Source organism: Pteronotus mesoamericanus, unplaced genomic scaffold (assembly GCF_021234165.1).
Source record: "Pteronotus mesoamericanus isolate MK-2021 breed Mesoamerican mustached bat unplaced genomic scaffold, CSHL_Meso_final contig_41, whole genome shotgun sequence".
Classification (NCBI taxonomy): domain Eukaryota; kingdom Metazoa; phylum Chordata; class Mammalia; order Chiroptera; family Mormoopidae; genus Pteronotus; species Pteronotus mesoamericanus.
Window position 1 is genome coordinate 7923485 of NW_026555152.1, and position 27114 is coordinate 7950598.

General features: G+C 36.8%; 1 protein-coding gene across 6 annotated transcripts in view; it reads left to right on the forward strand.

Annotated features, from left to right (window-relative positions):
• Positions 1–27114, forward strand: part of ERC1 (ELKS/RAB6-interacting/CAST family member 1) — a 565692-nt gene that overhangs the window by 291980 nt on the left and 246598 nt on the right. For all 6 annotated transcript variants that reach the window (XM_054577182.1, XM_054577180.1, XM_054577185.1 and 3 more), the window contains one exon: positions 1097–1257. In XM_054577182.1, the coding sequence (XP_054433157.1) occupies positions 1097–1257 (161 nt within the window). The remainder of the gene's footprint in view (positions 1–1096; positions 1258–27114) is intronic.

The window sequence follows — 27114 nt, forward strand, 5'->3', positions numbered from 1 at the left end:
TTCAGGTGCCAAAAACCAAGATGTATCTGTTTATTATCAGTGTTCAGCAGCTGTTACCAATCAACACGGAGACATTGATTAGGTTAACAGCAACTCTGGTTTGTTATGCTGCAGTTGTGTCTCCAGACTGCTCTGTTTTACTGTTATGCAAATTGGCTTTATGTAGGAGTCAATCAATGACAGACCCTCTATCTCTGCCTCCACTTACCTCTACCTCTCAAAGGTTTATTGTCACCAAAATTATTTCTTGGTAAGCAGCAACCTGAAAAACTCATGGTTGGTGCAATTGTTTGGTTCATTACCTCATCGAGGTTACTTTTTGTTAACATATTTTAGCAGCATTATTTTCTGCTTCTGAATTAGAATGAACGTGTTTATTTAAATCTGATTTGGGATCCACTCAGAGTAAATGGAAATGACTATAGGGTACATAACTACCTCTTAGTTTTTCGTGTTTTAGCATTCTATTTTTGTCTCCTCAGTGTTTTTCCAGGTCTTTTTACTTAACGCATTCTCTCTCCACCCTATCTAATCATATATGTTTTTTATTCCTGCCTTTCTTAAAAAAATCTCCTGACTTTAGAGCAAGAAATTATCTAATTGCATTCTAGATGTTTTTTTAAATTCTTTTTAATGGTGCAAACAGAAAAATCATCTATGTTTATACTGAATCTGTTATTTGTCATGTTTGTTTCATTTCCCAAAATTCCTCTATAAAAATTAATTACAATTTTGTTCTTTATATGTTTTCCTGTGTTATATTGTTATTTCCATGGAAATTTCTGAGCCATTTCTAAATAAATTTCTTAAAAGGGACTGTGTATGGCCAAGGGTTCCTCCTGAACTTATATGTCCTTGCATTTATCAAAAAGAAAGAGAAGTTCTATTTGACCAAAACTGAAAAGAATTATAGTGGAGGGATGATCAGAAATTTACTGCATTTTTTGCTGTGTCTTATTGATATATATGTCTGATCCAGACAGTGTACAGAAGTTTTGACATGTGTGTGTACTCAGTTCTTTGGACCCAGTTACAGTTTCCTCTGACTGTAACTGATCAAGAGGTTCAGTTTGTCTCTTTCCCTTACTTCTGACAGGTGGAGGAGTTACTGATGGCCATGGAAAAAGTAAAGCAGGAACTAGAGTCCATGAAGGCAAAGCTGTCCTCTACTCAACAGTCTCTGGCAGAAAAGGAAACTCATTTGACCAATCTTCGGGCAGAAAGAAGGAAACACCTAGAGGAAGTCCTGGAGATGAAGTAAGTGTTTTAATCTTACTCTTTATACATGTGCTTAATAGCAGTACTTTTTTCATTTCTTTCTTCTTCTGGACCTGTTTATTAGCTCTCACACACTTAGCTCCTTTTTACTGCTGACTTGGATTTCTCACTCCCCAGAATAAATTAGTGACCAATCCTGGTCAAATAGAATTATTTTTTATTCCTCTTCATTGAATTTTAAAGTCCTCTAGAGTATATGTATTTGTATCCAGTTGCATCTCTAAAAGTTCTGAAAACTTCTGGAACGTTTTGGCTAATTGTTGAGCTTATTGAGATAACTCTTGGTCTTGAGGGTCATATGATAGCTAAGCAATTTTTAAAGAATTTTTTTTATTATAAGCATTTCCAAAGTTATGCACAAGTAGAGAGACTCACATTATAAACCCTCATATACCTGTCTCCCATATTTAGCAATTAACGTTTTGCCATACTCACCAATTTTTACAAAATTGTTACTTTTAGCAAAATTCTGCTGTACATTATTTTCCTAATTGCCCCACATCTTGTGGCTTCCTGAGATAAAAATCTGTTGCAAACCATATATACATCTGGTAGTACATAATAGATGCTTCTTTTTCTTCTCTGTGACTTTGAAAAATTCTGGTATCTTTCTCTTTAAAATAAGCATATCTCCTTTGACAGTCCAGTTGAACTGTCTCCTTTACTATTCCCAACCCTCACCCTTACTAATTATCTTATTCTCATTTTACTGAAGCCAAGTCTATCCTGGGATCCCTTAGTTACCTTTACCTCATTAGTTATCTGTTTTTGTTGTTGGTTTTTGTCTTCTCTCTCAGAGGAGATACTCTTTCTCCTTCATAATGCTAGCTTCTTATCTCTGTCACAGATTTTTAGCCGTGGTCCCTCTTCTGCGTTCTTCCTCTATTAATTTTTACCTCACATAACACTTGCTCACTTTCTATTAGTGCATAATATGCAATCTCTCTGACATAATGGAAACAAACTTTTCTCAGCCCAGCTAGTGCTTTAAGCTAACATTCGAAGTATCTTTTTTGCTACTTCGAAGTATCGATAAATGTTAAATACCAGAATTAGAGGGTAGCAGAGGATCTTGCCTTGATACCTTAGTGTGAATTTTCATGGTACATCATTATGATATCATGACGGCACCTAAGAATTGAGCACATGTCATGGTGTCCCCTGTGCTTGTGGATTATTAGGCCACAGTGCAAGGTTCACAGATTCTAACCTCTTACCAAAGCATTACAGATGATGTGGTGTTGGAAGTGATGATTACTTGAAGCAGAAATAGATTGATATGCTGGGGGAATACAGAGAAGTTAGGGTTCTTAGTATCATCATGAGAAAAAAAAATTTGCAAATAAACTTCTAGGAGCAAGTTAATGAAAGAGGTATAAGACGTTGGTAGTAAAATTCAAAGCTTGGTACTTTAGAGATGGAGTACTGGAGATAATTCTTAGGTGATAAAGAATAAAATCATTTGATTTGAAGAGGTCTGGAAACCATTCCTAGAACATGGTAGAAGATGGAGTTGAGAAAGGCTTAAAAGAATTAAGAAAATAGAAGAAAGGTGGATATAATTTGGGGGAAAACAAGGTGTCATATGTGTGTGTTGTTTTTTTTTTTAAAGCAGACACTGGTACTGCTAAGGGAACTGTGTGTGTGTGTGTGTGTGTGTGTGTGTGTGTGTGTGTGTGTGTGTGTTGTTTGTTCTGTCTTCCTAGATATCAATATCTTGCCTTCACTTGTCAAATCTTTCCCACTCAGTTCAAATGACTATAGCAAGATAGTGGTGAATTTGTATAAGAATTTTCCTGTATTATTAGTACTTTGAAAAAATATGAAATATTTTTTTTTAAAGAATGCTTGACTTTAAACCGTGCAAAGGGAGTTGTGTGTAATTTGTCTTTTGCATCAAAGTACTAAACTTTATTATGAACTTCCCTTGCCAACTTAGGTTGGAGATTACATTTCTGAAAAATACTATGATTAGTAAAACTATTTTTGGTAGGATCAAGCACTTATACAATAAGGCATGGGATAAGTAATTAAAATATATAAAGAATTTTATGTAAGTAACATAGAAATTTAATAAACATTAACAAAAGTTCTAAAAATGAAGTGTAAAAACCTGACTCTGACATCACATATCACATTCTTCAACTGTTCAGGATTTATGGTTGTGGCATCATGGTATTCTTATCAACTTAAATTTTTAAAATAGTCCTTCCTTTAATTTGAATTTAAATTTCCCCTTGTTTTTGTCTTTTATTTTCAATTTTACCATGGTTGTTTAATACCTTCCTGTTAATAAATTACCTCAGCACTTTGTCCTAATCCTCTATCCCTAATCTGTTGAGACAGTGGTGGTTTTTAACAAATGATCTGTCTGAAATACCCTGTGAAACAACCCACATAATTCTCCATCAAGCATGGGGAGCAACAGTTGTTCTACTCTTTTCATCTACAGCAGTAAATTAAAACCCCTATTTTTCTTAAATGTAGATTTAAGTTTTCCGTACAAATAAATATAAAGTAATCAATCCTAAAACCTCAGTTGAAAACTGTACAGTTAACCTAAGCAGAATATACACAAAACACTGTGAATAATAACATGTTGTGGGTTCTAATACAGTGAACTTTCTATTCCTTTTCAGTATGCAGTTAACCAAAGGAATAGACATTTTTCTGCTATAGTTGGGACTCCACTCCATATATTGAACAAGTTTGCTAATCATCTGCCCAGGAATTTTTCATTTACTTCATTCCAAAGTCAATTTGTAAGGAGTTTACTCCCTCCAAGTAGTTCTCCATGATACCTGCTTCTGATGCTTCTGATGACTTATGGCAACTACTGAGAGCTTACTTCCTATAAGAGTCTGAATTCTAACTCCGTCATATATGAGCTCTGTGACTTCATCAAGTCATTTAATCTCTCTCTGACTCAGTCTTCTCATTTTTAAATGGTAATAATAATTATTCCTGCTTCATAAAGTTTTCATGGCAATAAAACAAAAATCATTAATATGTAGAATTGAGAACTGTGCCTAGCACAGGGAACACTTAATAGCAGGTATTATTATTTTGTATAAGTATTTTCTGGTGATGATTTGTAGGAAAACAAAATTATTTATGGAAAATTTAAAAGGAGAAAGACAATATCTTACTTTTGGCTATTACCAATGAGAGCAGGATTCCACACTCTATAATCATGGCAGGACCCATCATATTTTAAATATTTATATTGTTTAATTATTGATAATTCAATAAATAAAAGGACTTGTTTATTATAACGAGAAAATTTGAAATGAAGAAGAAATACAAGGGCAACACAATGTGCAAAAGAGACCAAAACATGCATGTAGGTGAATCTGAATCTACAATAAGTTTTCCTGAAGAAAGGGGCTGTTGGCCCATTTGTACAGAAAATTCTTTAGTACAGCAATAGAATAGTCTAGTTTTTTAGAATAATCCTGAACCTCGTCAAACCAAAAGGAATGTCCTAATAATTAAGTATCTGTTACAGATAAGTGGTGGCCTTGCGTTTGGGAAGATGTGACACTGTTCACTTCAGTAGTCTGCCCACGGTTGTTCAGTAGGAACATTTGAGTTGGTTAGCTAGCTCCAAAGAGAAAGAACATTTTTATTGGCAGTTCCCACATTGGTGGTTCTTTTCCTTATGCTGTGGACTTGTTAGCCATTATTTATTTTATTCCCCTTTTTTTTACTTTTTACTATTTTTTCTTCCTCCCCCTGTCTACTTTGTACCTATCATTTATGCTTCTTGTTCCCTATACCTTTTCCCCCATTTTCCCCCCACCCCCTCCCCACTGATAACCCTCCATGTGATCTCCATTTCTGAAATTCCGGTCCTGTTCTAGTTGTTTGCTTAGTTTGTTTTTGTTTTTGTTTAGGTTCATCTGTTGATAGTTATGAGTTTGTTGTCATTTCAGTATTCATAGTTTTGATCATCTTTTTTTTTAGATAAGTCCCTTTAACATTTCATATAATATGAGCTTGGTGATACTGTACTCCTTTAACATCACCTTATCTGGGAAGCACTTTACCTGCCCTTACATTCTCAATGATAGCTTTACTGGATAGCGTGATCTTGGATGTAGGTCCTTCCCTTTCATGACTTTGAATACTTCTTGCCAGCGCCTTCTTGCCTGCAAGGTTTCTTTTGAGAAATCAGCTGATAGTCTTATGGGAACTCCTTTGTAGGTAACTCTCTCCTTTTCTTTTGCTGCTTTTAAGATTCTCTCCTTGTCTTTACTCTTGGTAATGGAATTATGATGTGCTTTGGTGTGTGCTTCCTTGGTTCCAGCTTCTTTGGGACTCTCTGAGCTTCCTGGATCTCCTGGAAGTCTATTTCCTTGGCCAGATTGGGGAAGTTCTCCTTCAGTTATTTTTTCAAACAAGTTTTCAATGTCTTGCTCTCCTCCTCCTCCCCTCCCCTCCCCCTCCCCCTCCTCCCCCCTGCCCCCCCTATGATTCAGATGTTGGAATGTTTAAAGTTGTCCCAGAGGTTCCTAAGCCTCTCCTCATTTTTTTTGAATTCTTGTTTCTTCATTCTGTTCTGACTGAATGTTTATATCCTGCTTCTGCTCCAAATCATTTATTTGAGTCCCAGTTTCCTTCCCTTCACTGTTCCCTGTATATCTTTCTTCATACCACTTTGCATAGCTTTCACTTTTTCCTCCATTTTGCAGCCATACTCAACCATGTCTGTGAGTTTCCTAATTACCAGCATTTTGAACTCTGCAACTGTTAGGTTGGCTGTCTCTCTGTGGCTTAGTTCTGTTTTTGGAGTTTTTATCTGTGCTTTCATTTGGGCCATATTTCTTTTGTCTCAGCCTACTTGTTACATTGTAAGGGTCAGAGACTTAGGTATTTGCCAGGACGGGGCAACTCACATTGCTGCATTGTGGGGCTGTATGTGGCAGAGGGGTCAGAGAGGGAACGATGCTGCTTCCTCGGCTCATCTGGCTTTCAGTCACCTCCCCCACTTCTCACAAGCAAATTGGGCCCTTCTGGTGCTGATTTCCAGGTGGGTGGGTTTGTGTACATTCTAGAACCCCATGGGTCTCTCCAACAAACACTCCTGTGACACTGAGAGTTTCTCCTGCTGTCAAAATCCCCACAAGTTTTTATAGCCTGAGATTTTGAGGCTTTCTTTTCCCACACTGGAACCTTGGATTGTGTGGTCTGTCTCGCTCGCCTGTTGTTCCTCCCAGTTTATCCGCATGGAACTGTGGGACTGCCAGCCGCCATCTAGGCCACTCAGTCCTTTTTATTCCTTTTTTATGTTAGCCCTTTCTGTAAGAAAGAAAGGATGAATGGGAGAAGGGGAAAAATAATGAACAACAACTCTAATAACCTTAAAAAATTTTAAATGTCAGTTGAAATTATGAGTTTACTATTAAGATTCCTAGATGTACTAGCTCATTTTCTACTGCTCTGCATTCAGACTCCTACTATAGTCTCACCCTATGTTGGCATTACAAATAAAGCTTAAAAGACTAATTTTTCACTTGGAATAAATTTTTATCAAACTATGAATTTGTCTGCTCTGAGAACTGATTTGTTAGGGGAAGTGGTAGAAGAGTTCTTTAGCTTCATTGAGAATCCATACCTGTTTTGTAAGTAGCATTTCATTGTTAAAGTTGGCAGAAAAACCTAAACCTCTGTGAGCTAAATTATGTACTCCAGAGGTGCCTTTTGGCTAAGGAAAGATCTAACTTCCCAAAAACAAAATAAATTTTTATATGTAACTAAAAAGAGTCCTGTGATATAATCTGAATTCTGACATTTGAAAAATACTGCGTATTAAGAGAGAAAAATAGAATATGCTTAGGACTAAGAAAGCCATAGAAAATGGTCCAGGCTATTTGGAGATGGAATAATTAGATGATCAATCTATTATACCCTGAATAATTAAAACAGTTTATTTTAAATTATTTTATCTCTTGATATCCTGAAGTATTTCATTTTAAAATTTATTGTAGAGTTTCTGGCATTAAGAAAAATACATTTGCAGATTTAATAGTCTTCCAAATTAACCACAAAATTGAAAATAATTATATGACTTATAGCCTAGTAAGAATATAAGAACATCTGTACTTTTTGTAAAGCCACATTTATTTATACTCCACTAAATGCCTTTAGACAATTGATAGAGTTGAAAGCATTTTTCACAGTGACCTAAAATTCTAAGGTTTAAATGTTTTGTAGGAAATCACATAAATTAATATAAAAATTCCCTACACTTGAATTGAAAAGAGAAGAACAATGGTATTCTGTACAGCATAGCAATAAACAACGCTAGTGGGACTAGTCATAATTGAAATTATAAGGCAAAATTGGTATTATCTATTATATAATCAGCTATCCCTTGGGACTTTTGGATTTCCTCCCTAGTCTTGGTTAACTCAATAGTTATGCCTCCTTTTTCATACTGATATAGTTTGCAGTAAGTTCTCCGTAGTTTCCCTATAGTTTTTTGTAACTCTCTGAGCTCACTGAGCTCATTGAGCTTCCTTAGAACCAATGCTTTGAACTTAATATCTGAAAGTTTAATTTCCTCTCTTTCATTTATTTCTCTTTGTGGGTATTCCTCCTTTCTCTTTTACTGGGGGGTGTTTCTTTGTCTTCCCATTATTTGTGAGACTCCTCTTCTTTTTGCTTCTGCTTCTTAAATTTATCTGTCTTGATTTCCTGGCTTTGTGGTTTGAACCTCTATGGTAGGAGACAGCTGTTTTTTCTCTCTGGATCCGCCTCTGATGATGTCAGATGTTGATCCTGTCTGACCTTAGGCAGTCTGTTCGAGACTTCCAGGAATCTCCTGGCTGTTGATATCTTCTTCAGCTTGTTAATCTAGTCACTCTGCACTCAGCAATCAGGTTTAGGCACCACAGGGCAGGGCAGAGTCCCTCCTGGGAACAGGTTCTCTCACATAGCTGCTGCTCAGGGGAGTTATCTGCCTGAGCCAGATGGCTGCTGCCTTATGTGGGAGGAGTCAGCACCGGGATCTCGCTGGCTACTCTCTCTGTTCTCTCCCCAAAACCTCCGTCTCCAGACTCTCCTCAAGTGTCTTTCGACCACTCTGCCCCACCTTTGCCGAAGACCAGGGTAAGTGGCTGCAGATAAAAATGTATGGGTTGGCCCTTTAAAAGGCTCTTTGCATCTCCAGCCTCCTCTCTCTGGCAGAGAGCAGCCCTGCCGCTTTTTGCAGCTGGCAGTTATCTGTACTTTTTGGGCTCTGGTACTGTAGGCTGGAGGTCCCCACTTATGTTTTAGACCCTGCTCTTCTCACTGGGATCCAACTGGATGTTTCAATATCCCTCTGACGCTGCTGTGCGTGGGCACCCAGCTAGCCTTTTCAGGTCTCCACCACATTCCTTACTAGTGCTTGTGCTAATGCTGACTTTTCTGTCTGTTCAAGGTCATACGGCTCCTCTGTCGCTGTTGTTCAGTTCTTTGTTCTACGTGATTTCTCCACAATTTAGTTGTAATTCCAGGTTCGTCCTTGGAGGAGGTCAGTGTGACTTCCAGTCACTCCTCTGCCATCTTGATTTTCCTCAGTATATGTTTTGTGTGCAAGAATGTTCTCACCGGTGCAGGATGAAATTAAGAATATTGGCTGTCCCTTCTCCCAAACAAGCAAGGAGTGGGATTACTGAACTATTTCTTACTTTTCATTGTCTCCTCTGCTGGGGGTGTAGGTTCACCCTAGTGTTTTCTTCTAAGTACATATGAATCAGTTAAAAGTTTAACTGTTACAGATAGATAACCTACTGCCTTAAACTAATTGCAATACCCATTGTGAGAAAAGCTGTTAAATAATCTACCTATGAGAGGTGTTTCAGGTTTGTGATTTTTTTAAAAATCTTTTCCTTTCAGGATTTTTCTTTCAGTGTTTTTTCAAAGAATATCAAAAAGATAGTTACTTGTTCTGTAAATGGGTAAAACTTCCCTCAAGCCTTAGATGTGGAAGATAGTAATTCATCTGTTTAATTATAACCTTTTCTTATCAGAGGATCCTGAGTAAAAGAGGGTTATAAAATGCTTTTTGTAGCTAAGAATATGTTTACACTCTGCGTCAGTTTGCTTACCTATAAAAAAGGGATAATAATACTTAGACTTACCTTATGAGGTGGTTTTGAGGATCAAATGAAATGTGGTAAGGAAAACACTTTGAAATTGGTGAGGTCGGATATTTGAAAAACATGATACAACTGAAAATCCAGTTGCACTTAATTTTTCAGGTCTGTAGTCTTGTCATTCTGAAATGAAAGGGTTTTCTAAATCTCTAAGATTTCTGTGGTTTCTTTGACTAGGTAACCTTCTCAGGTCCTTTGATTCTGTAGTTGTAAATGTTCTAAATAAGTGAGTAAAGTAGCATATATAAACAATATATTGAAAATAAACTGGGAGTCAAACATCCATGACTTCTTGGCTCAAGATTAGGATGCTCATTCACTGGATGAGACTACCCATGCCTTAGCAGAGACTGGCTAGTACGGGGATGAAAGTAGATTTGTGACACTAGAGGTAGAGCAGTATAGGGGAATTAGGACTTTCAGCCTGGTTGGAGTAGCAAAATCCTTGTTAGAACTTCAAATGTTTTGCCAAGATAACAGAAAAGCTAGGGTTTAGGAGTACGGATCATGACCTATAATAAAGCCTACTATAGACATAGCCTAACAAAACTTAAAGCTCCAGTAAAGTCTGTAAAGGTGATAGAATTGAGAGGTCTGAGAAATACCCTGAGCTTTCATCAGGTCACCCTAACAAAGGATAAATCCAAAGCCTACACATGTTCAAGATCAACTGTTAAGTGAATTACCTGCAAGACTAAAAATCATTACTTTCCAGAAGAAGATAACAGAATACAAAGTCTTTGCAGTGTATAATCTACTGACAGGAGTTTCCAATCCACAGCCCATGAGCTGCATGTGGCCCAGGATGGCTATTAATGCGGCCCAACACAAAATTGTAAATTTTTTTAAAATCTTTTTTCTTTGCTCATCAGTTTTCGTTAGTGTTTGTATATTTAATGTGTGGCCCAAGACAGCTCTTCTTCCAGTGTGGCCCAGAGATGCCAAAAGATTGTACACCCTTCTACAATATGCTGTTGGATTTTTAAAAATTTTAAAATTTTTGAAAAATTTATAGCTAACTTCATACCTAATAATTACATTTAAATACTTTCCCTCTGTGATTGCAAAAGATATAAAAATGTCCAATTTTACCAGTCTGTTAAGTATTATATTGAAGGTCCTAGTTAAGCTATATTTCAAGGAGAGAAAGTATAAAATTCAAAAAGTCATAGTTAAATGGTCTGTATTTACAAAAAAAATTATTTTCTAAGCAGGATAATACACAAAAATTAGTTGCATTTCCATATATTAGCAACAAGCAAATGGAAACTGAAATTTTATAAAGTATTATTTACAGTGACATCAAAATGCATAAGGTACTCTGGAATAAATTTAACAAAAGTTGTAGATCTCTATAATGAAAACTACAAAACATTACTAAATTAAAAAATTTAGAGAAAAATTTAAAAACATATCTAAACAAATATAGAGATATACCTCGTTTCTGATTTAAATTCAACAAATATTAAGATGCCTATCTATCCCCTGTACACAAACATACACATTAATTTATATTTACAACACAATCCCAGCCAAAATTACAGGGGCTTATTTTTGTAGAAAGGGCCAATTGGAATCTTAAAAGTGTGTGGAATTACAATGGACCTAGCAGAACTAAAGCAATTTTGAAAAGAGACATAGTTGGAAGACTTACAGTATCTGATTTGAAGTCTTGCTATAAAATGACAGTAATAAAAAAAATATGGTATTGGCATGAACATTGGCGTATAAAATAATGGAGCAGAATAAAGAGTACAGAAATAGACCCACATATGTAAGGTCAAAACTACCAATGTAATTAAATGAGGAAACACTCATCTTTTCAGTGTAAATGATGCCGGTACAACCTGATGTCTGTAGGATACAAATGAGGTAAGGACCCAATACCATATGGAGAAAATAATTCCAAATGGATTATAGACCTAAACAAGAAAGATAAAACCATAATCTTTTGGAAGAAAACAGTAAACTTTGGAGTAACCAAAGATTTTGTGGTACACAAAATACACTAATCATAAAAGAAAAAAATTGATAAATTGGACTTGATCAAATTAAAACTTGTTCTTCAAAAGACCCCATTAAGAAAATGAAAGGTCGATCCAAGATGGAGGAGTAGTAAGTGGAAGCTACAATTTCTCCCAGGACCAATCTGGAATTTCAGTTAAATTGTAGGCAAGTCATCCAGAATAACCAACTAAACACTAGCTGGAGAGAAGTCTTATAACTACAGACATACGGGAGAAGCCATTTCACCACAGTGTGACTGGTAGGGAGTGCGGAAGAGGCATGAGAGGGCTGGCTGGGCTCCCACAGGTGGGAGCTGAACTTCCAGGGGGGACATTTCAACAGCCTAGTAATTTCCCTTGAGAAGTAGAGTCTTAATCCCAAACTGGGCACCACAGCCAGAAAGAAACCTAGATAACATCCCTCTGTGAAAAGCAGCAGAGTTTCTGTCTGCCAGGGAGAAACGTCTGGAAACTCGGAGAGCCTCTTAAAGGGCCAGCACACAAAATTTCATTTGCAGTCACACTCTGGGCTCCTGCAGAGGGAAGGCAGAGTGGACTAGAGATGCTTGAGGAAAGTCTGCGGCTAGTGGCTCTGGGGAGAGAACTGAAGGAACAACCACCACAATCCCTTTGCTGAGTCATTCCCAATACTGCAAAAGCCATCTTTCTCAGGCACAGCACCACTCTCCAAGTGGCATTAGCCTGAAGAGGAGCAATAGACCTGCCCCCAACAATTACTCTGCTCCACCCTATGGTGCTTAAGCTGGACTGCTGATTACAGCTTGATTACATTAACAGTGGTCAGTTTAATGACTGATTATTTAATATCTAAGGTGGAAAATACAAAGAAGCAGCCAAAGTGGGAGGATAAAGAAATAAGACTCCAAATGAAAGAACAAGAGAATTCTCCAGAAGAACTAGATAAAATGGAGCCAAGCGGTTTATTAGACTGAGAGATTAGAGTAATGATTATAAGCATACTCAATAGCATGAGAAGAGACATAGAAATCATAAAAAAGTACCAATTAGAAGTAAAGAATGCAATATCTGAGATAAATAATACACTAGAGGCCGTGGCTGGTGTGCCTCAGTGAATTGAGAGCTGGACTGCACACCAAAGAGTTGCTGATTTGATTCCCGGTTGGGGCACATGCCTCAGTTGTGGGCCAGGTCTCCAACTGGGGGCATGGAAGGGGCAACTGATTGATGTTTCTCTTCCTTTCTTTCTCTCTCCTTTCCCCCCTCTCTAAAAATAAACAAATAAAATCTTTAAAGGAAAATAATACACCGAAAGGAATAAACATTAGATTAGATGAAGCAAGGGATAAAATCAGTGTTTTTAAGAAAAGGTAATGAAAAACATCCAAGCAGAGCAACAAAAAGAAAAAAAGAATTATAATAAGTGAAGAGAGTAAGAAATATTTTGGACAACATGAAATGTAACAACATCTGCATCATGGGAATACCAGAAGGAGAAGAGAGTAAGCAAGGGATCAAGAAACTATTTGGAGAAATAATGACTAAAAACTTCTCTAATCTGGTGAAGAAAGAAGTCACACCAGTCCAGGAAGCTCAGAGAATCCCAAACAAGTTGAACCCAAAAAGGCCTGCTACAAGACACATCACAATTAAAATGGCAAGGCTTAAAGACACAGAGGGCATCCTAAAGGCCACAAGGAAAAAGCAAGTAATTGCCTACAAGGGAGCATCAATTAGACTGGCATCTGATTACTCAAAAGAAACATTTCAGGCCACAAGGGTGTGGTGTGAAATATTCAAGGTGATGAAAAGCCAGAACATAAAACCAAGGCTGCTTTACCCTGCAAGGCTATCATTTAAAATCAAAGGAGAAATAAGGAGCTTCCCAGACCAGAAAAAGCTAAAGGAGTTTGCTAACACCCAACCAGTACTATAACAGATGTCAAAGGGCTTGCTTTAAGTAGTAGTAGTAGTAGTAGTAGTAGTAGAAGAAGAAGAAGAAAAATAAAAGAGGAAAACAGTGTAACAGTAAAATAACACTATGTACTTATCTATCAGTAATTACCTTAAATGTAAATGCCTTAAATGCTCTGGCCAAAAGATAATAGAGTAGTTAAATGGATAACAAAATAAGGTCTACGTATATGCTGCCTCCAAGAGACCCATCTCAGATTGAAAGATACACACAGACTAAAAGTAAAGAGTTGGAAAAAGATATTTCATGCAAATGGAAAAGGAAAAAAAGCTGGAATAACAGTCCTTATACAAAATAGACTTTAAAATGAAGGCAATAGTAAGAGACAAAGAAGAACACTATATAATAATAAAGGAAACAATCCAACAAGAGAATATAAGCCTAGTAAACATTTATGCACCCAATATAGGGGCACATAAATATGTAAAGCAAATCTTGATGAACATAAAAGGAGAGATAGGCATCATAGTTATGGATTTGAACACCCCATTGACTTCAATGAATAGCTCTTCCAGGCAAAAAATCAACAAGGATACAGCAGCCTTAAAAGACACACTAGATCAAGTGGATGTAATTGATATCATCAGAGTGTTTTACCCCAAAGCAGCAGAATATACATACCTTTCAAGTGCACTTGGAACCTTTTCTAGGATACACAACATGGTAGGACACAAAACAAATCTCAATAAATTTAAGAAGATTAGAATCATATCAAGCATCTTCTCTGACCACAGTGCTATGAAACTAGAAATCAACAACAAGAAGAACACTGGAAAACACACAAAGACAAGGAAGCTAAATAGTATATTATTAAACAATGAATGGGTCACCAATGATATAGAGGAAGAAATCAAAAGACACCTTGAAACAAATGAAAATAAGGACACAACAATCCAAAATCTGTGAAACACTGGGAAAGCAGTTCTAAAAAGGAAATCCGTAGCATACAGGCCTATCTCACAAAGCAAGAAAAAGCTGAATGATCTAACAAATTGAAAAAGAAGAAGTAAAACTGTCTTTATTTGCAGATGACATGATACTGGACATAGAGAACCCCAAAGATCCCACCAAGAAACTACTAGAACTGGTAAATGAATTCAGCAAAGTAGCAGGATACAAAATTAATATCCAGAAATCAGTTATATTTTTATATGCCAATAACAAACTAACAGAGGAATTAAGAAAACAATTTTGTTCACAGTTGCTTCAAAAAGAATAAAATACCTAGGAATAGACCTATCTAAGTATGTAAAAGATCTGTTCACAGAAAATTTTAAGACACTGAAGAAAGAAATTGAAGAAGATACAAATAAGTGGAAGCACATACCGTGTTCATGAATAGGAAGAATTCACATCATTAAAATGTCCATACTACCCAAATCTATAGTTTCTATGCAATTCCTGTCCAGATTCCAGGAATGTATTTCACAGAACTAGGACAAATATTTCAAAAATGTATATGGAACCACAGAAAGCCCCACATAGCAACAATAGTCCTTAGAAGGAAAAACAAAGTTAGAGGAATCACACTACCTGATATCAAACTATACTACACAGCCATGGTAATCAAAACAGCCTCGTACTGGCATAAAAGCCAACACGTGGTTCAATGGAACAGAATAGAGAGCCCAGAAATAAGCCCACACCTTTACAGCCAATTAATATTTGGCAGAGGAAGCAAGCACATACAATGGGCTAAAGATAGGTTATTCAATAAATGGTGTTGGGAAAGTTGTACAGATACATGCAGAAAAATGAAACTAGACCACCTTCATACACCACACACAAGAATAAATTCAGAGTGGATTAAAGACTTAAATGTGAGACCCGAAACTCTAAAAATCCTAGAAGTAAAATCTTGGATATTGCTCGTAGAAATTTTTTATCAGATATATCTCCCCAGGCAAGGGAAACAAAATAAAAAATAAACGGGACATCAAACTAAAAAGTTTTTTTGCACAGCAAAGGAAAACATCAAAATAAAAAGACACCCACAGAATGGGAGACATATTCATTGAAACATCTAATAAGGGGTTAATATCCAAAATCTATAAAGTACTTAACAAAACAACACCAAACAACCCAGTTAAAAAATGGGCAAAGGACCTGAATAGACATTTCTCCAAAGAGGACATACAGAGGGCCAATAGACATATGAAAAGATGCTCAGCGTCACTAATCACCAGAGAAATGCAAATTAAAACCACTATGAGATACCACCTCATACCTCAAAATGAGGTCAGAATGGCTATCATCCATAAATCAACAGACAACAAGTGTTGGTGACGATTTGGCGAAAGGGAAACCCTAGCACACTGTTGGTGGGAATGCAGATCAGTTCAGCCACTGTGGAAAGCAGTATGGAGATATCTCAAAATATTAAAAATGGATCTGCCTCTTGACCCAGTGATTCCACTTCTAGAAATATATCCAAAGGAACCCAAAACACTAATTCAAAAGAACATAAGCACCCCTGTGTGCATTGCAGCATTATTTATAGTCGCCAAGATATGGAAGCAGCCCTAGTGTCCATCAGTAGATGAGTGGGTAAAAGAACTACAGGACATTTACACAATACGATTTTACTTGGCCATAAAAAAGAAGAAGTTTACCGTTTGCTACAATATGGATGGACCTGGAGAACATTATGCTAAGTGAAATAAGCCAGTCAGAGAAAGACAAATACCATATGATTTCACTCATATGTGAACTCTAATAAACAAACTGAACAAACAAGCAAAACAGAGACAGACTCCTAGACGAAGAGTAGATGACAGCTAGTTGGGGGGTGGGTAGCAGTTAGGGGGTGGGAGGATTGAGCAAAAAGGAAAAAGGACTCATGGACATGGACAACGGTGTGGTGATTGCTAGAGGAGGAGAATATAAATGGACTAGTTGGTAATGGACACAATACAATAAAGATTTATTTTTTAAAAAAATTGTGCAAAACACAAAATGAAAATGAAAAAGACAGGTATTTATGAGAAAAGGATTTTATATAGAACTTTCTGATGATAGTGAAATTTTTATTAAATCTGTGTCTGTATTGGATTTGCCCATTGTATTACATTCATTTATTTGCAGGCTTTCTTATCTTTTTCTAGAGCTTTGACATTCAAAATTTGCTCATTGTGAGTCCCCAACAATTAGGAGTTCCCTGACCCACTTCCAAGATTTGAAGAGTTCCCTACACTATTAACAATATTCAGACATCAGCAGGGTGTCTAAGACTCAATTCTGACACTGCTGTAAGATAGCATCACATTACGCACTTAAGGTTTCAGTCTTACTAGACTGCCCCACCCTCATACCCATACACTCACCTCATTTGATAGCCCAGAGCCCAGGCTCTTGTCTTTGCTTCTTTGCAACTGCTATATGGTTTGTATTCAGTTAATTTGCTAAAACAGCTCAGAGAACTCAGAGAAACATTTTACTTACTGGATTACTGGTTTATTATAAAAGGATATTAAAGGATATGAATCAACAGTTAGATGAAGAGATACGTAAGACAAGGTCCTGAACAAAGGAGCTTACTGGTTCCCTAACATGAAAGCTCTCCTGAAAAAGGCCAACAGTGAGAAGTCTTCCTGGGTTTTTTTATGGAGGCTCTATTACATAGTCATTGGCAATTATTGATTGAATGCAGTCTCCAGCTCCTCTTTCCTCCCAGAGATCCAAGGTTGTGACAGAAAGTTCCAAACCTTTAATCAGGTGATTGGTTCTCATGGCAGTTATCCCCCACTCGTGGGTAGGGTCCAGAAGTCACCTCATTAACAGAGACAGCTTTGTTGTTCTCAACACTTAGGATAGTCCACTGGCAGACAGTAAATATTTTTTGAATTACACTAAATTATTTCATCCTCATAGTAAGTATTCTGAGGGGACATATAGCCAAATAAGTGGTTTTTAAAAATAGGCTTTATGTTTTTTGTCTTTTATACAAGTTAGATCTTCAAAATAGATTGAATATTATTCGGACTAAAAGTTCATCTTTTCTTTATGGCTTAATATTCTGGGAAATTAAATAAAAGATACCTGTTTAGGATTAGTTGCTATAGAAAATATTTGTGATATACACATCAGTTTTACACATAAGTTATTGTCAAGAGGGAAAATAGATGAACTTTTGTTTTAGCAGTGGATATCTTTGCTATGCACTTTATGCACTTTAAAAGTAAATTCCTCACCTTTTCTTCCTAATGCATTCTTATAACACCCTATTAACATTGGTGTAATTTTCCATACAGAATGAAGTTATTTCTTCTCAGTGTGTTTGTGGCCATGCATTTTCTGGTTAGAGAGAACAAGGTGGTTTGCTAGCCAAGATAGCAGACACTTTTGACCTTGAAATTAAACTTAGTTTCACAGGTGGTAGCATACACATCTGGAATGAACCTACCAAAATACATTTGCCTCATCAGGGCCATGGTGTCCTGTTTGTTGTCTTTCAAGCTTTACAAAAATGTAGTAGTCCCTTTGGTGTTTCTTTGTCTTTGGCTACATCTTTCTTTTTCTTTCATTGTTTCTTGTTTTTATCTTACTCTCTTGCTTGTTGTCTATATTTTCTTTGTGTTTGCATTTTCCTAGTTCATTTATAAAACATTTGTAATCTCAGGATTACCTGCCTTTATTCAATCGTCAAAATCTGGAGTTGGGTGTTAAAATTGTAAAAAGAACAACAATGTGAAAACAGGATCGTTCTGCCCTGGCAGGGTGACTCGGTTGGAGCATCGTCCCATACACTAAAAGGTTGCAGGTTCAATTCCCAGTCAGCGCACGTACCTAGGTTGCAAGTTCAATCCCTGTTCAGGACTCCTATGGGAGGCAATCAATTGATGTTTCTCTCTCACATTGATGTGCTCCCCTCACCTTCCTCTTCTACTAATATCAATAAGCACATCCTCAGGTGAGGATTTAAAAAAATAAGACTGTAAATCCTATCACTCTTTCATAAAAGGGTGATTGTATGCACATTATTTATTAACTTTTCAAAAAAAGAATCTAGATTTTTATTCATTGTCACTTCTTTTCTGATGTTAAAAGGTAGATATTAGAAATATTTATTTCATGCCATGGTTTGCTCTCCCATAACATGAAATACAACATGAAATAAAAAGAAGTGTTACTGCTTTCATTTTCTTTTTTTCGTCCTTTGGGACAGATCAGTATAATCCAGATCACAAAACTGAATATGAACTGGATAAAAGTACTGTCATGACATTTCTAATATACAAGTATATATATAGAAAACATTTTTTTCAAACCAGTTCAATGGAAATAAGTTTACTACTTTCACTGGGAACATAAATTAATTATGTTGCACTTATGTTCAGAAATCTTTAGAAGCCATATATCTCAACCAACCCTCAATATTTTTGCTCCTAGATACGTTTCTGTCTTTATTTTGCTTTATACTTCTTATCTCCACTCTCCAGAAACATCTGTTTAAACCTACATTATATTCTCCCTCTTTCATGCATTTGCTCAAAGCATTCAGTCAATGTTTTCTCCATAATTCTTCCTTTTATGGTTCTACACTTCTCATTGCTCATACCAAATCACATTCGCTATGAAGAAATCTGCCTAAATCCTTCCGGTCAGTACTAGTCCCCCCAACATTTTGCCCTTTATTTTGTTTTGCTTTGTTTAAAGCATTTAACACTATTTATGTCATGTTTCTAGACTTAACTACATGCTCCAGCACTGCTAAACACTGTGGATAAAATACTCATTGAGATTATATATGTCTCCTAACTTCGCAGAGCTCATAGACTTATACATACACACAATTTTTGTAGAGCATTGGGTTCTGTAGGTGAATATAAACAAATGGCCAGTATTAATGGGATGCATGCATCTTTTGATAAAACAATCTAGAGGAGATAATGTATTTTAACAGTATTGTTTTTGTATGTGTTAAAGTTTTGTTTCTACATGTAAGTCTTTAATATATCTGAAATGTTGGCGGTGTGTTAAGAAACTTTTTTATTTTAGTTTTTCTCTATGGAAAGCCAGTTGGAGTACCACCTGTATAATACAGTAAGTTCCCATATGCGCTTGAATTTGTTTCTGGGCTCTCTGTACGGTTTTTCATTCACCTACTTGTTATTACTGTAATTTCCATTCACCTATTTGCTATTGCTGTGCCCAGTTCATTACTGTTTTAAAGTTCTGGTGTATAGTAGAACAAAAATCTCCTCAGTGGTCTATGTCAAAATCATCTAGAACAGGGGTCCCCAACCTCCAGTCCATGGACCAGTACCCAACTATTAGGCCTACTAGGAATTGGGCCACACAGCAGGAGGTGAGCTTGAACATAAAGAGTTTAAATCATCCTGAAACTGTCCCCCCCCCCCCCCCCCCACATCCATGGAAAAATCATCTTCCACAAAACCGGTCCCTGGTACAAAAAATGCTGGGACTGATGCTCTAGAACTCTTATAAATTTTATGACTCCAACTACTTTCTTTTTTAAAAAAATCCTCCTGGGACTTTGATAAGAATTTGCATTGATTTTTTTTTTTAAAGACTAATTTAGGCAAAATTAGATGTTTTTACAGTAGTGACTTTTGTCATCTATAACATTGTTTATTTAGAAATTTATTTACGTTCTCTTTTATGACCTTCCCTAATATCTTAAGCCTTTTTGTCATAAAGTTCTTTTATGTCTATGCTAGATTCATTTAGATACCTCAATTGCTGCTATCACAAATAATATTTTTTCTGTTAATTTTTCTAACTTTTTATTGCTGGTGTATTAAAAAGGCTATTTTTTTAAACAAATTTTGCTATTGCATCCCTTGTTGCCCCTTACTCATTTTATTAGAGTAGCACAAGCTACTGTAAAAAACTCACCCTAAGCTTTCTGTGACTTAACAAAGTAGAAGTTTGTTTCTTACTTTCCTAAGAGTCCATTGCTATTATTTCTGATTTGTGGGTACTTTTAAAATCTACACTATATTTTTACCTTGTTTTTATCCATATGCTTTATAACTTTTATTTTTTGTTATTATGTTGTTTGTTCAGTGTTGTAGAACTTTGTCTATTCTGTATTTTTTTAAGGTGACTGATTTGGATTTTGTTTATCTCTATTTGCTTTTACTTATTTAGCTTCTGTTCTATTTTGATTTTCTTCTATTTTCCTTATATTTACCATGTTTATTTTTTCAAAATTACTTGAATTGTATAATTTCAGTTATTATAGAAGGCGATAATTTTTTTCTAAGACTCAAGTTAACTATATTCAAATTTTGATATATAGAAATTTCTTGTACATTATGAAAGTCTTCTGGTTTTCTGAGCTTTTTTTCCTTAATCCCTGTTTTCTCCAGCGTGTGGTGGTTTTGTTTCATAAACCAGGAGTGGGGGGTGTCTGCTGTGTTGATTTCACAATATTGCTGCATTGTAGTGAGAAAACACAGCTTATAAAAGGTAGGCAAAGGAGGTATTAAGTCCAACTACAGTACAAATGTTTAAAATTATCCATTAACCAAGCATACTGGTATTAGACTGTATATTGGTTTTACCTTAGGATATCAGGATGACGCCATTTCCAGATATTCCTGTGTCTCTTTTTCTTAAATGTAAGAAAGTCTTTCTCAGAAATCCTTCTGTCCTGCCTCCTCCACAGTAGGCTTTCCTTCAACCTTCAGACTGAGCCACATGTCAGGTCATTGGGAAGAGAAAATGGAATTACCTTTTCAGTCTTTTACTAATCAGTATCTACATTGAGGGCCGCAGATGGGGTCTTTATCTTTGAATCGTGCTGTTGACGGGGTGGGTACATGAAAAAAGTTGGAAGGAAGAAAGTAGGAGTGTGAATGTTAGGCTTGTAAGTTCCCATATGTGCTTGAATTTGTTTCTGGGCTCTCTGTACGGTTTTTCATTCACCTACTTGTTATTACTGTAATTTCCATTCACCTACTTGCTATTGCTGTGTCCAGTTCATTACTGTTTTAAAGTTCTGGTGTATAGTAGAACAAAAATCTCCTCAGTGGTCTATGTCAAAATCATCTAGAACAGGGGTCCCCAACCTCCAGTCCATGGACCAGTACCCAACTATTAGGCCTACTAATAGTAGGAGTCTTGTCAATGGAGTCTTGTCAAATTGCCTTCTGGTTGCTATATTTCAGTGTGCTTTGGAGATCATCTAATTTATTGGGAGGAGGAAAGGGGATATTATTTAATCCGGAGGGTCTAACACATAGCATTCTGTTAGGAAAGCTTCTGCTATATCTATTTAAATGCCCATTAACCCAGTTCAGTTATGGCTAGATTTTACAGTGTGAAGTATACTGTTTGTTATAAACCTTTTAATTTTTAAAAAGTTTCTGTTATAATTGACATTCAAAATCATATTACTTTCAGGTATACAGCATGGTGGTTAGACAATCATATACTTTATAGTGTTTCCCTGATATTTACAGTACCTAACTAGCACCATACATAATTACAGTATTATTGACTATATTTCCTAGGCTGTACATTACATCTCCATAACTATTTTGTACAATAACTATGAATCTGCACTTCTAAGTCCTTTCACCTTTTCCACCCAGTCCCCATCCCCTCACCCCTCAGGCAACCATCAGTCTGTTTTCTGTATCAATGAGTCTTTCTCTGTTTTGTTTGTTCATTTATATTGTTTTTTAGATACATATAGGTAACGTCCTATGGTATTTCTCTTTCTATGACAGACTTATTTTACTTAGCATAATACACTTTAGATCCATTGCTGCTATTGTAAATGATAAAATTTTGTTCTTTTTTTATGGCTATTTATTATTCATTTTTTTGATCTAGCCTTCTTTTTAAAGAAGACCTTTTAACATTTCATTTAATACTGGTTTGGTTTGTAATACGTAGTGAACTTCTTTAGCTTTTTCTTGTATGGAAAGCTCTTTATCTGTCCTTCAATTCCTAATGATAGCTTTGCTCAGTAGAGTGATTTTGGTTGTAGATCCAACCAAGATCTACATCACTTTGAATATTTCTTGCCAATCCCTTCTGGCCAACAAAGTTTCTGAGAAAAATCAACTGACAGCCTTACAGGAGCTCCCTTGCAGGTAACCAGCCACTTTCATCTTTCTGCTTTTAAGATTCTCTCTTTGTCTTTAACTTTTTGCGTTTTAATTATGATGTATCTTGGTGTGGGCTTTTTTAGATTCATCTTGTTTGGGACTCTATGTGCTTCCTGGGCTTGTATATCTGTTTCCTTCACCAGGTTAGGGGAGTGTTTTCATCATTCTTTTTCAAATAGGCTTTCAATTTTCTTCTCTCTCTCTATCCCCTCCTCCTGGCATCCCCGTGACATGTATATTGATATGCTTTAAGTTGTCCCAGAGGCTCCTTACACTACCCTCATTTTTTTAATTCTTTTTGTTTGTTTGTTTTGTTTGGGTGTTCTCTGCTTTTTTGTATTCTAAATCACTGATTCATTTTTCTGCTTCTTCTACTCTACTGATAATTCTTGGTAATTTATTCTTCACATCAGTTAGCGTCCTCATCACTTCTGACTTGTTCTTTTTTATGGTTTCCATGTCCTTTTTTATGCTATTGAAGTTTTCACTAAGTTCCTTCATCATCCTTATAACCATTGTTTTGAACTCTGTGTCTGGTAATTTGCTTGCCTCCATTTCATTTAGTAATTTTTCTGGAGATTTCTCATATTCTTTCATTTGGGACTTATTTCTTTGTCTCGTTTTGGCTGCTTCCTTGTGTTTGTTTCTATGTATTAGGTAGAGCCACTGTATATCCTGCACTTGGTAGAGTGACCTTATTTAGTAGGTGTCTTATAGGTGCAGCATCCCTGTCCACCCAAGCTGGTTGCTCCAGGTGAATCCTCTGTAAGGGCTATGTGCACTGTCCTGTTGTAGTTGAGCCTTAATTGCTGTTGTCATGTCACTGAGAAGATTGACCCCCAGGGCCATCAGCTACAATAACCATCTGTGACTGCAAAGGAGGAGCTGCTGTGCAGTGATTGACCCTACAAAGTAGGACTTGCTTTAGTAGGGCTTTGGTGCCTGCCTCATCCACCCCTGAGCATGAAGCTCACCAAGGTGGTAGGGTGATAATCTTGATAATCTTGCGTGGTCTGAAGCTGTCCACCATGTACTCTGGCACTGGGGCCTCCTGGGGGGTGCAAGGTCAGCCACTACCCGTGGCCACCGGCTTGAGCTACAGAGGAATCTGCAGATGGCTGCTTCTTGTGTTGGGCTTGGAAGTTCCCAGGAGAGGCCAAGCTTCAAACCAAGGCCAGCAGCTACTAGTGCCAGGCCTGAAGCCACTAGGTAAAGAGGTGCAGGGCATGCCAAGGCCCAATGATGCTTGTTTGAGAAATTTTATGGAAGTCCGAAGCATGAGGCAAGAGAAGTCATTTGTATGGAAAAGCCACTGGAAACAGCTTGGTGGGCCCACAAGTTGGGTGGAGTGGGGTCTCGGGGCATGACCAAGGTTGGGCGAACATTAGCCAGGTTGATGAATACCCAGATGTGGCGACCACCTACTGGCTCTGAGGGAAAGGGCTTAGCAAAGGAACAATGGCCTCCACCATCACTTCTGTCAGGGAGGAAGCTGCCCCTCCAGCCATTGCCCTAAAGCCAGATGATTCATTCCTCCCCTTATGACCCTGTGCCCCTTGAGCTGCTGCCTCAGGGTGAAGCTCAGAATGAGTGACTGAGTAAGTCCATTCTGGGATCCTTTAATAGGATTATCTAGGACTCCAGGAGTCCTCCAGCGCACTCAGCCACAATCCCTGTTGGTTTTCACAGTTAGAAGTTATGGGGACATCTCTTCCTGGCACCGGAACCCTGGACTGGGGGTTCTAATGTGGGCCTGGACCTCACACTCCTTAGGGGGAGCCTTCACAGCCAAGACATCCCTCCCAATTTTAAACTGCTACACATGGGTGTGGGACCAGCCCGTTCTGCATCTTTGCCCTTCCTGTGTCCTCACCCATCCTACTAGTCTTGATGTGGCTTCTCTTTATGTCCTTAGTGTAGCATTTCTTTTCAGCTTAATTTCAGGCAGTTATGAATCAGTTTTTCTGTAACTTCGTTGTAATTTTGATGTGGTCATGAGAGGTTCTGAGTACTGCATTTACCTATGCTGCCATCTTGACCAGTCCTCCACTTGCAATTCTTAACCGCCACATGTACGTGTGGGGCCAGCTTGTTTGGCATCTTTCTTCCCCCTCTCAGTCTCTACATAGGTTCTTCTTTATATCCTTAGTTATAAGAGTTTTGTTCAGTTAATCTTCAGGTGGTCCTAAAGTATAATTGTTCTATAACTTAGGTGTAATTTTGATGTAGTTGTGGGAGGGGGTGAGCACAGCATTTTCTTACTCTGCCATCTTGACTAGAATCTGTTTTTTTGTAACTCTTAACTTTTTTTTTTATGAGGATTTGTTTTCTTATATGGTTTATAATCAATGCTTATGTGTTCACTTTCTGTGGGGCTACCTTCCTTGGGAGTTTAATTTCTTCAGATCAACTTGGAGTTTTTCTGTGTGTTTCAACTGTGTGTTTCACCAATTGTTACGTAAGTTTCTGTTGGTTTCTGTGCTTGGAATTCCGAGTATCTGTCATGTACCAGTGATTTCTCCTAGGTCATTCTTTCCTCACCTTAGGTCTCGATTCTTCACTTCTCTATTGGGTTGGTAGGCGAGTATTTTTGGTCCCTATTTTACAGATGGATCCCAACTTTGTGAATTTCTTTTGCTTCATACACATAGATTATTATTTCCCCTGAACCTGAATCCTGAAATCTCCATCTTACTCCTTAGCTATTAAGGCCTATACCCCATTTTTTTAACATCTCATGAGCCATTTCCACTTAATCTCTCATCAGTGCTTCGACTCTGAGTTCTCTCTCCATTATTGGCACTTCTGCTTTAACTCATGCTTCATACTTAACTGTTGGTTTCTATTTTAATGCAGTTTTTTTCATGAGTTTGGAACATTAGGGGAGGGTTTTGGGTTTTTTTTGTTGTTGTTGTTGTTGTTACCTTGGTTCATAATATTTCTCAGAAATGTAAGTTCCGATTTAAACCAAATTTATTTTTAGTATGTTGGGTTTTCTTCTCTTTCTTTCCTTTCCTAATTTTTTGTTGGCCTTTACTTTTCCTTCCTGAAATCTTGAAAATCCATAACAAGGATTTTGATTACTACACTTTAGAGTTTCTCTTGGAAAATTTATGCCATCTATTATGGGATTAGGTAAATTACAACTCTCCTGAACCAAAATTTTATGTGGAAAGGTAGCAAGGGGCAGGGATGAAAGATATGTTTGCTCTTCTTCATCTCTATTTCTGAAATGTTATTTTGTTCTCTTAAATTTTCGTAAGGTGGAGAGCTATTTCTGCTTTACTGAACCTTATAGAATAGTTTCATTTTTACTAGACTTTATAGAATAGTTTATTTTTCCAGTATGCTTGAAAGAAAAATAAAAGTTTCTGTTCTCAGACTGCTCATGACATCCAACTCCTGTTGCTTTGGCTCAGAGTTCCATTTTACCTCATGATAAACACCTTCATATCTCATTATATCTTAAATTCTGTAAGCTCTAGGAGCAGACTTAGAGAGGAAACTCACTGTACTATCTAAATGAGCCATGACAACCCTGGGAGTGGAATTTACTGCTGGGAAGTAGACCTGGTGGTATTAAAGGGACTTTTTCCAGGTAGGAATTGCTCAACCCATTAATACTGAAGTAGAAACTGGAAGAGTGTACCTTTTGGCTACTAATTTCCTGAAGAGATAAGAGTGTCATATTATGCTTATGTATTTTCATCTCTCCATGTAAAATTGTGCTGGAGAAAATTTCATTTTATTCTAGGTCTGTTTTTTTATATTTTATACTTGCAGTAAACCCTCAGTACTAAAATTCTAAGACACAAAGGGATGGATTAAACTGTTGTATTATTAAGTAGATTCTATAGCTCTTCTTGCTAGGGATGAAGTCCTACTGTGATGAAGTAATAAGGTTCAAAGCTATCAATAATTTCCAGATGTGGAAAAGCACCTAATCTGAGAGTTTCTTTAACAGGGAAAATACACATAAAGGCATAGCGTGGAGATATTGTGAGTTCCATTCCAGACCACTGCAATAAAGCAAGTATTACAATAAAGTGAATATCACAACAAAGCAAGTATCACAATAAGGCAAGTCATAATATTTTTGCTGGTGCTGTGTCTTGCCTTTAGTTTGTAAAAAAAAATAAAATAAAATATCTGAAGCACAAAAAGTGAAGTGCAATAAAAGGAGTTATGCTTGTGTTTCAGTTGGATCTGTTGTAATTAAGAGTGTTTTCCTCTCATTTTATTGTTATTCCATCTGTTAGAAAGTATCCAAATAATTGCACAACACACACAACCTTTTATGTACCCATGACATGCAAACAATAGAAATATTTTGGCATGGTTGTTTTGTGGAGGTTTCATGTGCAGATGATTTGGACAAATACCCTCTTCCCAATCACCATTTGGGGAAGTGTCAATGGGCTCCAGAGCAAGAGCCACTCTAGAGACCATTTGTATAACATGCCAGTGTTCATTAGTATCCCTTCTCTTTCATAACTAAGATGAGAGCTATTTTAATAGATGCCAGCTCCTCTGGATTGAAAATAAGGATAAATTAAATTTTTTTCCTGAAGAAAGTTAATGAAGTCGCTTAATTTGGAGCGAATAAATAAGGAATAGTCAACTTAGTAAATGTTGCATGAAGTAAGATC